The sequence below is a fragment of the Dryobates pubescens genome, chromosome 4 (genome assembly GCF_014839835.1).
Source record: "Dryobates pubescens isolate bDryPub1 chromosome 4, bDryPub1.pri, whole genome shotgun sequence".
Taxonomy (NCBI): domain Eukaryota; kingdom Metazoa; phylum Chordata; class Aves; order Piciformes; family Picidae; genus Dryobates; species Dryobates pubescens.
Window position 1 is genome coordinate 28714871 of NC_071615.1, and position 13123 is coordinate 28727993.

Sequence of the window (13123 nt, forward strand, 5' to 3'; positions counted from 1 at the left end):
CCCTTTCCTCCTCAGAGAGATGTTCCAGTCCCCTCAGCACCTTTGTAGCCTCCATTGGATTCTCTTTAGTAGTTCCTTGTCTCTTAAACTGGGGATCCTGCAACTGGACCCATTACTCCAAATGTGGCCTCACCAAGGCAGAGTAGAAGGGGAGGAGAACCTCACTGGACCTGCTGGCCATCCTTAATGCATCCCAAGAAGCCATTTGCCTTCTTAGCCACAGGAGCACACTGCTGGTTCATGGTGAGCTTGTTGTCCAGCATCACTCCCAGGTCCTTCTTCACAGAGCTGCTTTCTAGCAGGTCAGTCCCTCACCTGTATTGATGCAGGGAGTCATTCCTCTCCAGGTGCAGAACCCTATGTTTGCCCTTACTGAACTTCATGAGGTTCACCTTACTCTTTAAAAGGTCGTTTGAATGTTTCTCTGATTGTTAGTAGGAGAACTTAACAGTCTCTTATAATTTCCAGGTTCATCTCAAACTGCATAGGCTGTGTGAAATGAAAGTGTTTGGAGTACAGAAACATAGAAAGAATGGAAACATGTTCTGACCAGAGCGTTATTCTTTGGCATGTCCAATTGCTGTTTCAAATAGTCCTTGCTTAGCAGATGGCTTGGGTTTGGAACTCCAAGTTTAATCTTTATTGGCCCCAGGATGATGGGGGGTTTTGTGTAATGTAGCTTCCTTTATTTCAATTTCAATATGCTTGGGAGTCAGCCCACTGCAAGCCTCAGTGCTGAGGCTCATCAGGTCATTTGTTCCTCATCTGAAATCCATTGCTGCTGTATGGAACACAACACACTGCAAGTCATGGTAATGCATGGTTTACATCTCTGGAGACCTTTCAGATTTGACACGGTGGGCACTTTGGGAGCAGTGTGGTCATCATGCAAACAGGCTAATGTTTGTACTCATATGTTAGTGCTGGTTGTTCCTTCAGAACTGTTCCTTAACACAGTGTCACTTGAAAAAATAAAAAACAAAAAGAGAGAGAAAATAAAAAGAGACAATTTTTCTGATCTGCCAGAGGAATGTCAGTGTTATTATCAAGAATTCATGGCTCTCAATACAGCACAATGGGAAGGAAGAAGTAAAACTGATTGGTTTGAGGTTCCTCAACAGTCAGTGGGGAAAGAAAATCAAAAGCAGCAGCAGCTGCTGCAGCAGCTTCATCAACAAAAGAAAACCCTTGTGCTGCCCAAAACCAATTTCCAGTTGTGTCACGGTCCATGTTCCATATGAAGTGCCAGATATTAAGTTCTCATGGGTGGAGAGAAGCCTGAAGTCCTTCTGACTTTTATAATGGGCTTTTTTCTTTCAACTTCAGCTACTGCTGGGTTGTGCCTCAAGGCAGGGAGCAGCAGTCTGAAAGGGGAAATGCTTGAGGGGAGGGATGGAAACTCTGAGAAAAGAGCCCTTGGAGAAAAAGCTTTCATCTGTTCTGCTCACTGGGAGCATAGCTAAATTTATCATGGGATCTTGTTAGTTTTAGTTCATATTTAGTTCCATACATGCTGCTGTTACTGCAGATCAGATGAAATGGACCAGCACGACCCACTGTGCTGAATGATGTAGGTATACATAAGAAAGTTATCTGTTTTCTTCTGCATATAGACTAAAGGCACCTCTGTGTGGGTGCGCCAAGCAAAAATCATAGAATCCCATGCATGATGAGGTTTGGAAGGGACCTCTAAAGGTCATCAAATCCAATCCTCTGCTAAAGCAGGGTCACCTGCAGCAGGTTGCACAGGACCACAATGTCCAAGCAGGATTAGAATCTCTCCAGAGAAAGAGATTTCACAATTTCTCTGGGCAACCAGCTCCTGAGCTCCAGCATCCACACAGAGAAGTTTTTCCTTCTGTTTAGGTGAAACGCCCTGTTTTATTCTTTGTGCCCATTTCCCCTTGTCCTATCAGAGTGAACCACTGAAAAGAGTCTGGCTACATCTTCTTGACCTTTGCCTTTTAGCTATTGATGAGCATTGAGAAGATCCCCTTTCAGGCTGCTCTTTACTAGGCTAAACAGCCCCAGATCTCTCAGCCTCTCTTCGCAGAGGTGCTCCAGTCCCCTCAGCATCTTTGTAGCTTCCTTAGGACTGCAGGCTGAGAGAGAGGAAACTATCAAATACATCTCCATACTGATGCAATATCATCATGCCCAGTTTCTGGGCTTTTTAAATGTCCTTTTTAAGAAATTAAATAATTCAGAGGCTTTAGTTACATTAGCTCACAGAGTATCAATGGTAATCATTTTGTGCTTATCTGTGTGCTGTTTACTTGTCCAGCAAGGTTGGGTAGAGAGAACTTTATCAAAATGATGACAAAAAGACATTCTTCCCTTTAGCCAAACCATGGAATCTTTTGATGTACTATGAATTTGTCCTTTGCAAGACCATGACATGGAAATGTGTGTTTTACAGTGACCTGGGCTGGGTTAAACATCCCGGTGAGCTGTAAGCTTGTACCCAAGACTTCCCCAGCTTTGCTGTTGCTGCTACCTGAGCTTCCTGGGGTGGTTCCAGTTGTGAAAAGTCTATGTGTCCTGCAGTTAGACTTTCTAACTGTGATTTAGACATCCTGAATGTCCTCTTCCCAGAACAGTCACCATAATGTCCTTGTTCAGAGCATGTAGTAAAAATTATTGTGCAGTCTTTTTGTAGAATACTTGTGTATGTAAATGTGCTTTTTATCTTTGAATGACATTTTATTGTTTTAAAAGGACTTCTCCTTTCCCCATTAAGCATTCCCTTAAGTAAAGACGCTGTTCTTTGGCCTTAAATGTTCCAGTCAATTTACAACACACAGTTAATTGCAACACTAGCAAGCCTGGCACGCTCTGCTGTTAAAAAGAGTGGGAACTGGTGGTGATATAATGTATTCACTTCAAAACCCAGCAAACAGTAGCATGTGAGGACATCAGACAGCTGCTTTCCCCAGCTAAATCTCACCACTGAGACTTGATTCCAAGAAAAATAACAAGTCAGGCTTGGCTAGTAGTGCTCCAGCTTGGAATGTGTGTCCTGACAAGGAGAAAAAATCATTTCTACTGTACTAGCTCTTCATGAGCTGAGGGGGAGAGTAAATCTCTCCAATAGCAAAATAAAGCTGTCAGCTTTTTCCTAAGATGCCACTGGGTCTTAGCATGACAGTTCTCCCCCTGCATCTTTTCTATAAGTTGCTAATTCTAAGAGACAAGTCATTTTTGTCTGCCTGTTTGTGGGTCTACATGGTTTAGTGATGGATGTGGCAGTGCTGTGTTAATGGCTGGACTTGATAATCCTAAAGGTCTTTTCCAATCTAAATGATTCTATAGCTCTGTGGCAGCTCCCTGGAAGCGTGAGCCTGTGGCTTTGTGTTGTCCCTTGCCCCAGTATGTTTAGGTGGGATATTAGAAGAAACTTCTTGACTGAAAGGGTTCTCAAAGACTGGAACAGGCTCCCCAGGGAGGTGGTTGGATCCCCATCCCTGGAGGTGTTTCAAAGAGGCAGAAATGTGTTGCTGAGGGATATGGTTTAGCACCAGACTTGGCAGAGATAAAGAATGGTTGGACCAGACAGTCTTAAAGGTGTTTCCTTCCAAAACAATTCAGTGATTTTAAATTTTAAACAAGCAGTTGCAATACTGGAACAAAAATAACCAGGAGGACCCCTGTTGCTTTACTGGAGAGATGTTTTAACCTCACATTTAGTATGGAGGATAAGATTCTATTTGCTGCTTTATCTTTAGAAATTAATGTATGCATATGTGAAATACATGGTCTGAGAAATTACCAGGCAAATAAATGGACACATGAGAACCTCTTTATGTAGTAAAAAACACAGCAGCAGTCATCAGTGAGACATAAGCACCAGTAAGCAGGCAGTTATTTTGCTTCTCAAGTATTTGAGCAGGTTTCCTTTCTTTTCTGCCTTTTAGTGGATGCAGATGAGAACATTTAGGCTCTTATCAGTTCAGCCTATCTTTGTGACCCAAAGCATAACTGAAGCCTAAGAAATATGGTGATGACAGATAGCATGAGTTTTTTCTTCCAGGATAAGTGCCAGGACTCTTGGCTGGGCATCTAAACATCATCTTCTTGTTCCTAACACTGAAGACCATGGAAGCTCTTCTAGTTTGGGCTGTGGAAATGGTTATCCTTGTCTTCATTGCTAAACAGAATCATAGAATTGTTTCACATGAAAAAGACCCCTAAGACCATCAAGTCTAACCATTAAAGGTCCCTTCCAACCCAATGCATTCTGTAATTCTATGATTATCTCGCTCTTTCCTGTCTGGTGCTAAACCGTGTTCCTCAGCACCACACGTCTGTCTTTGAAACAGCTCCAGGGATTGGGATTCAACCAGCTCCCTGAGGAGTCTTTTCCAGTCTTTGAGAATCCTCTCAGTGAAGATGTTTCTTCTAATATTGAACCTCAAGCTCCCCTGGTGTGACTTTGGGGCCATTTTCTCTTGTTCTAAGCACTACTTCATGGCTGTGGAGGAAAAAGACAGCAATTAATACTTAGGTGCTCTTAGGGAAGCAGTGAATAGGATGTGTTATGTTAACTTTGCTGAGATTTGGGGCAAAGTTAACGGAAAATGTTCTTTTGGATATTTAAGAGTGAGATCACCAGTGGTATTTTGTATGCTTTTTGCAAGTATTTTCACATACTTCTCTTCATTATCTATTAAAACCTTAACAACATTGTTCATTTCTAGATTAGTTTCAAAATAAGACATAATTCTGAGTATATTAAAAATTAAAAGTCCAAAAGCCCTTTCTAAGCATTGGGGCATTAAAATGCCTTGGCCAAGACTTTAGATATCAAATCTTATTAATTCCTATATTAACAAACATGCTGAGAAATCGCATTTCAGGGTCTTGCTCCTGAGCAGACTTTAAATCTTCAGTTTTCACACACTTTACACAGATTTTACAAATAAATAGTACTGTCAAACAGACTAACCACCTCAGTGGGCTCACAAAGAAAATGAGTGCTCCAGGATAGCATGGTAAAAAAGAAACAAAATAAAACCTCTAAACTTTTACAGATACTACCAGACACAAGTACCTATAGGATGGAAGTTGCTATAAATTTCAAAGTTCCAGGACAAGAAGAAATTACCTCAAGTTGCACCAGGGAGGTTTAGGTTGGATATTAAAATTTGTTTCCTGAAATAGTGCTCAGGTATTGGAACAGGCTGCCCAGGGAGGTGGTGGAGTCACTGTCCCTGGAGGTGCTCAAAAAATGTCTAGACGTTGAACAACCAGATATGGGTGACCCTGCTTTAGCAGGGGATTTGACTAGATCTCCATAGGTCCCTTCCAGCTGGGATTCTGTGTATTTACTTGACTTAAAAATGTCATATTAAATTCACGTGTATGTATTGCACAGCACAATAGAGGGCAAGAAAAACAATCTCATATGGATATTATCTGTGAATTGCCATTTTATCTTAGGAGGTTCACTTAATAAGTCACTTTCTGCACAGGTATTTTCACTGAAATCTGGAAATATGACCCAGCAGCCAGACTCATCTCTCAGCTCTCCTCTGTCAGTTTCAAATAATTCAGCCTTCTAGGCGATCACATAAATTGACTCAGCTTGCTCACAGTCCACCTGGGGTGCAAGAAGGAGCAGAATCTGCTCTGCAGTTGAGCATCTGCACTTAGGAGTGTCTGCTGTTTCTATGATACTCCTCAGCAGCTGCACATTTAGTCTAAGACACGAGGCAGGGGCAGCAAACCTGCAAATTGCCTCTTCAGCTTCATATTGGTCCTAAGTACAGACATAATAACAAAGATGAGCAAAATGGAATCAGCACAAAATAAACTAGGTCAGCAAAGCCTACCCAGCTTTGACTCCCTTGACTTTTAGAATTCTAAATTGGAACATGTGGATGTACTTAATGCATGAGTGACATCAAACCACATTTGCTTAGTTTTTCCAAATATTAAGTCTTCAAATGCTGAGATAAATGGCTCACAATGTTCATGAAAGTGATTTGACCTGAAAGGAATAGATACTGCTGCTGGGGTAAAGAAAAAGAAATGGCAATAAGAAGCAAGGTGAAAGCCGTGAAGCGCACAGCCACATTAGCATGCTGAACTTTTCAAACAGTGACAGAATTATTCTTTCAGTGCCTCTTTCCTCCATGCACTATCAAATGGAATTCCTGCACAGGCTCTAATGAACCATGACTTAAAATCAAGTTACCCTTGTGTGAGGCTAAAGGTACAGTCTGCTATACTGTAGCTTAATGCAAAGTGCACATGGAAAGAATATATATAAGTTTTGTCTTTAATTTAATCATCTGTATTATCCCTGGGAAATAACTTTCATTTCTACTTGTGATAGAAATGTGTTTGGCTGGAGCCCCCTACACAGGAAGGATATGGAACTGTTAGAGTGGGTCCAGAGCAGGGCCACCAACATGGCCAAAGTGCTGGAGCACCTCTGCTGGGAAGTCAGTCTGAGAGAGTTTGGGTTATTCAGCCTGGAGAAGAGAAGGCTCCAGGGAGACCTTAGAACAGCCTGTCAGTGTTTGACAGGGGGGCTACAGAAGAGGTGCAGGGGAACTTCAGACAAAGGCATGGAGTGGCCCAACAAGGGGTGATGGCTTCAGAGTGGAAGAAGCTCTATTTATATAAGACATTAGGAGGACATTCTTCCCCATAAGGGTGGTGAGGCATTGGAACAGGCTGCTCAGGGAAGTTGTGGAGGCTCCAAGCCTGGAAGCACTCAAAGGCAGGTTGGATGGGGCCTTGAGCAACCTGTTCTAGTGGACCGTGTCCCTGCCTATGGCAGTGGCTTGAAACTACGTCTTTTAAGGTGCCTTCCAACCCAAACCTTTCTGTGATTCTATAATCCTATTCTGCAAATAGCAAGAACAGAGTAATTAATGCTACTTGTGCTGCTTTATTCTGGTCCATTAAGAAAGAAATTAACAAAAGAATCTCTTCAGAAAAAAATAGTGTGAGCATTATTGGCATTCCATAGTATTTATTAGGGAGTCTGTGGTATTAATGGATAACTGGAATGGCATTCCACCCCACCCCCTCTTAAAAACTCAAAGCTATCCAGTCCAGTAAATTAGCACCTCATTTCTTGCAGAGGAACAGCTAAATGCAGCTGTTAAATATAGGCAGTGTCCCCACTGAGAATTTTTCACCTGTCTTGGTTTTCAGAGGTACTGAGCCATTGGCTTCAGTTTTAAGGTGTTTATATCCTTTCTTCATACACCATTCCCTGCAGCTTTAAAAGGTCACAAAAATTTCCTGACAGGCAGAAGTAGTATAATCCCTGTCGAGAGCAAGCTGCAGTTTGCTTTGATTCACCACAAGAGGCTGCAGATGCAGGTAGAATGTAAAGCTTCATCAAGAAGTTGGGCTAATTGATGGGAAGTGGACCTAGAAACAGACCTCAAAAGGAATGGGCAGAAATATACCCTTAACACAGTGACTGGATGCTGAGGGAGTGTGGAGATCATCAGCTGCAGGTAATAACCAAACTGAGATTTTTTTGCCTGAAGAATTGCCTCTTGTGAGGCACAGAACTCCGAGCAAGACTGGCTGTGTCCTTAGAGGTGCTGCCAATGTTAATTTCTGTTGCTGTTCTTCCCAAAATAAAATACTGGGAATAGGAAAGAGCTGGAATAGGGAACCAAGGGAAAAGGTATCCAGGAAGCCTTGGATAGTGATCACTGTTCCTCCTTTGATCCCAGAAGTTGCAGATGCAACACACTTCCAGTTCTTCCTTCAGTAGCCATGGGAGTCACCCAGGTTTGGCAGACCGTTGCTGCAAAAAGTGCTGCTTTTAAATGAAGGAAGAGTGGAGATAGTGAAGGGACATTTGATATGGGGAGAAGAGTATAGAATCATTTAGATCGGGCAATGGGGATTCAACCATCTTCCTGGGGAGCCTGTTCCAGTGTTTGAGAACCCTTTCAGTTAAGAAGTTTCTTCTAATACCCAACCTAAACCTCCCCTGGTGCAACTTGAGGCTATTTGCACTTGTCCTACTACTTGTTATAAGGGAGAGAAGTCCAACACCCACCTGGCTCCAACCTCCTTTCAGAGAGTTGTAGAGAGTGAGAAGCTCCCTAATCTGAATTCTCTCAATATTGGAGGTTCAGTTACTGGAACTGAACACCTTTGAAATAAGAGCCCTAAAATGTGGAAAGCAGTTCTATTCTAATGAATGAGTTGCATTTAAAAATAATAAACCCAACAGATTTTAGTAAAATGCTCAGTATAATATAAAGTGTGCTTTCCAAAGTTAGACATTTTGAGGCTGCTTGGCTATGTTAGAGATAAATATATTATTGACTGTTAAGAGTTCTGTTCATACTACATTAACTTTGGTTGAGTATGTTTTTATATTAAATGAAATGGTTCACACAGAGATACATTTATGCAATGAAAAAGGAATCACTTTTTTATGACACTCCAAGATCTGTTAGAATACAAAGTTCCCTTAGTAAGGATGGAAATTTTTCCTTACATTTAAGTGGAACCTCTTGTGTTCTAGTTTGTGCCCATTACCCCTTCTCCTGTCACTGGCCATCTCTGAAAAGAGTCTGGCCCCATCCTCTTGCCCCCCACCCTTTAGTTATTGATGAGCGTTTAGAAGATCTCCTCTCATGCTGCTCTTCTCCAGGCTAAACAGGTCCAGGACTCTCAGTCTCTTCTTCTTACAGAGTCACTCCAGTCCCCTCAGCATCTCTTTAGTATCCACTGGACTTTCTAGTTATTCTTTGTATCTCTTGAACTGGGGAGCCCATAACTGGACCAAATACTCCAGGTGTGCCCTCACCAGGACATAGTAGAGGGGAGGGGAACCTCTCTTGACCTGCTGGTCACAGTCTTCTTAATGCACCCTTTTATATTTGCAAAGAGAAGTTAAGAAGGTGGAAATCAGAATGTCAAAGGGCAGGAGCTTTTTCCTACTGCCACTGCACTTTCATGAAGGGAATTTGATGACTGCTGACCTGGACTGCCTGCAGGATTGCTGGTGCAGTGGTATCTTTCCAGCAAGTATCAGGGTGGTTGAAATTCCACATGAGAACCAGAGCCTGTTATTGTGGCTGGCACCAAGAAAACGGAACACAACTGTGTCTCCCCATATTCTTTTAGTAACAGACTTTCAGGTAGCTCCAGAACTTCTTGTATGGCTACTGTGTCACAGGATGGTTTGTTGCTAGGCTCATCCCATTCCAGTGCATGGCGTTATGTCCTAATGGAAAGTCTGCCCCCGTACATGGTAGCCAAGCTGTCTACTAAGAGCCTTCCTGTTGCAAGCACAGTATGGTAGGCCATTACAGACTGTTGATGGTGTCCACACGAGCAGTGTTCGACTTACTTGATTGTGGGGATGGCTAACGGGGTACATACTGACCTCAAACATCCTCCTTGACCTTTCTGGACATTTAGTTATGCATGCAAGTATCTTCCTACATATATTTGTGGACCTAAACCTTTGCTTCAGACTGAAGCAGCACACATCCAAGGGGGACCAAATACGCGTGATGAAAAATAGAGATGTGGAAAACAGCTCTGTGTTAAAAGGCATTGTGGGTTTAAAACTGGCTGTCATTTGTCCTTTAAAAGCGTTAAAACATGCCCTGGTTTTGTCTGTCATGGTGCATGACACCCATCACTGTGGGCTGTGACACCCATCACTGTGGGCTGTGACACCCATCACTGGGGGTTGTAATTCTGTTATCACTCTCATCTGCTTTCATCATTTCTACCTGTTTATGAATTTTTAAACCTTTTGTTGACAATTGTGTGTTTGGTTTGTTTTTTTCTCCTGGTGCTTTAATTAGCAGTTCTGCTTCCTGGTGAAGAGCTTCCTGACTGGATCATACAACCCTTCACTTAACAGGAACAGTTTGTGTAAACAAAGAGAATTTTTACTGGCAGTTAAAACTGCATCATTTTGCACTACAGCATAAAAACTAACTTCAAAGATAAGAGGAAAAAAAATAATACAGTAGGAGCTTCAAATATCATTCATGCTATAGTTGGGTCCTGTATCAATAAAAGTGGTTCCATCATTCACTGTGGAAAGATAACATGCTTATTAAATGAGCTTCTGGAAGCCAAGGCTACATACTCTGATAGTGTTGGAGGTCAGAAATGGTGCTGCAGCAGCATTCCTATGGCAAGTACTTCTAACTCACAGCACTTCCATCATCATCAAGCTAAAATGATCAATTTAGACTCTAGAATCATAGAACGCATTGGGTTAGAAGGGACCTTTAAAGGTCATCTAGTTCAACCCCCTTGCAGCAAGCAGGGACAGCCCCAGCTAGGTTGCTCAGAGTGCCCTCAACTCTGACTGAGTGTTTCCCAGGATGGGGCCACCACCATCTCCTCAGGCAACCTGTTCCGGTGTCTCACCACCCTCACTATAAAGAACTTCGTAGTGTCCAATCTAAATCTACTCTGCTCTAGTTAAAACTATTGCCCCTTGTCCTATTACCACATGCTTTTGTAAGAAATGCCTCCACCTCTTTTTTGTAGGCCCCTTCAGGTGCTGCAGGGCCACTATAAGGTCTCCCCAGAGCCTTGTTTTCCAGGCTGAGCAACCCCAACTCTCTCTGTCTGTCCTCATAGGAGAAGAGCTCCAACCCTCTGATCATTTTTGTGGCCTCCTGTGGACCCACTGTGGCGGGTTGATGTCCTTATTGTGTCAGGGGACCCCATTCTGGACACAGTACTCGGGTGAAGTCTCACTAGAGCAGAGCAGAATGGCCGAGTCTCTCTCCACCTGCTGGTGTGGTGGGTCAGGCTGGATGCTGCCACACAAGCCACACCTGTGATGTCCCAGTGGGTGGGCAGAGGAAGCCTATAATCATCCTATAATGCCCTGCTCTCCTGTGAGACGTCAGCGGGGGGCCTGCACTTTCCCTTTCTTCCCTCACCGCTGCCTGGTGATGGGGTGAGGCCGCCTCGTGGCCTCTTGCGCCTGGCTAGGCCCAAGGCCGGCGCGGGGGGAGAAAGAGCCCTGGGGGTTTTGGATGTACCCTCAGGTGGGGATGGGATGGTTTTGGGTATGCTTTGGGATCTCTCTTTTGTCATGGTGCTTGTGGTTCTCTGTGCAAAAAAAAAAACTCACTGCTTTTTTCCATTTAAACTTTGCACTGCTTTTTTTGCAACCCGTTGGCCTGAGTCTCATTTTTGCCTGTGGTGGGAGGATCGGCTTCTTCAACCTACCACAGCTGGCCATGCTTCTTTTGATGCGACCCAGGATGCTGTTGGTCTTCTGGGCCCATTGCTGGTTAATGTCCATCTTTTTATCTACCAGTATCCCCAAGTCCCTTTCTGCCAGGCTGCTCTCTATGACATCCTCTCTCAGCCTGAATTGGCAATGGGGATTCTCCCAGCCCAGGTGCAGGACATCACACTTGGCCTTATTGAACCTCCTGAGGTTCACCTGGGCCCACTTCTCCAGCTTGTCCAGATCCCTCTGGATGACACCCATCCCTCTATCATATCAACCACACCACTCAGCTTGGTGTCATCTGCAAATGTGTTGAGTTGCACTTGATCCCACTGTCTCTATCATTTATGAAGGTATTGAAGAGCACTGCTCCCAATATGGGCCCAGTCTGTTGCATTAGCACTAGAGCTGAAAGGTCACACTGCCTAGCATAGTGACATCTAATAACAACCTTCATTTGCCTGCAATATTTCACATTACTGTGTTCAGTACTGTTATTTTATATGGTGTTTAGCAATTAAAACCCAAGAGTTTTCAGAGAGTTGTTCCTTTTAGAGGCTTGCTGGTGTTTTCACAAACGTAAATATTTGCTTACTCTCTCCATCTCTGGAATGTCATTTCCTTTAATTAAACTTCTGTGAATTGCCTTCAACATATGTCTGGGATAAGTGGATTTATGGTCTAGATGATAAAACCTAATTGTGAGATGGCTGGTTTTAGGATTACAGTTGTAGCTTTTTGGAGATGTGTAAGTGGGACGCACAAACACAAAACTATGAAAACTGGAATATCTATGATAGACTCATAGAATAGTTTGGGATGGAAAGAAGCCTCAAGATCATCTAGTTCAAATCCCCTGCCATGGGCAGGGACACCTCCTACTTGACCACATTGGTCAAGGCCCCATCCAGCCTGCCTATGAACACTCCCAGGCTCAGAACTTCCACTTCTCTGGGCAGCCTGTTGCTATGCCTCACCACTCTTGTGGGGAAGAATTTCATAATGTCTAATCTAAATACAGCTGCTTGCAGTTTGAAGCCATTTCCCCTTATCCTGTCACTTCATGCCTTTGTAAAAAGTCCCTCTCCTCTCCTGTAGCCTTCAGGTACTAGAATGCTGCTCTGAGGTCTCCCTGGAGCCTTCTCTTCTCCAGGCTGAACAATCCCCACTCTCTCAACCTGTCCTTGTAACAGAGGTGCTCCAGCTCTCAGATCATCTTGGTGGCTTCCTCTGGACCTGCACTAGTAGTTCCATGTTGAGGGCTCTAGAGCTGGTTCCAGTACTGGGATCTCAGCAGAGTGGAGCAGAGGGGCAGAATCCCCTCTCTCTGCCCACACTACTGGGGATGCAGCCCAGGACACAGTCAGGAATACAGAAAAGCAAATGGGGTTTGTTTACCTGGCAAGGTCCTTTAGATTGTTAAAAAGGAACGAACACATTTGTTTGCCAGAAACTGATGGCTGGTTGTCCCATTTTGTGTTGTTATCATCTGCATGTTAAACACCTGAGCCCAGTTGATGTGTTGGGGAGCTCTACCTCTTTGTTGCATCATAACTTTGCATTTTCATTCCTTGCAGAAGGGAATCCATATACCTGGTGGGTTGGAAAAGCCAATGAGAAGCACTACTATTGGGGCGGATCAGGACCTGGCATTCAAAAATGTGCCTGTGGCATCGAACGCAACTGTACTGACCCCAAGTACTACTGCAACTGCGATGCTGACTATAAGCAATGGTGAGTGGTTTGCAAGAGGACTCTCAATTTTTACAGCACTGCCATTGTATTTAATGTCTCTTGTTTCTCTATTTCCTTTCTTACCAAAGAACAAAGGCAAAAAAAATTCTATTTGTAATCCCTTCTGCAAAGTATCTGCTCATCTCTTCATTTCTATTTGATTCACTGTCAATATAAGGAGGA

General features: G+C 43.4%; 1 protein-coding gene across 1 annotated transcript in view; it reads left to right on the forward strand.

Annotated features, from left to right (window-relative positions):
- Positions 1-13123, forward strand: part of CNTNAP2 (contactin associated protein 2) — a 1034004-nt gene that overhangs the window by 845040 nt on the left and 175841 nt on the right. The window contains exon 14 of the mRNA XM_054160987.1: positions 12784-12940. Within this exon, the coding sequence (XP_054016962.1) occupies positions 12784-12940 (157 nt within the window). The remainder of the gene's footprint in view (positions 1-12783; positions 12941-13123) is intronic.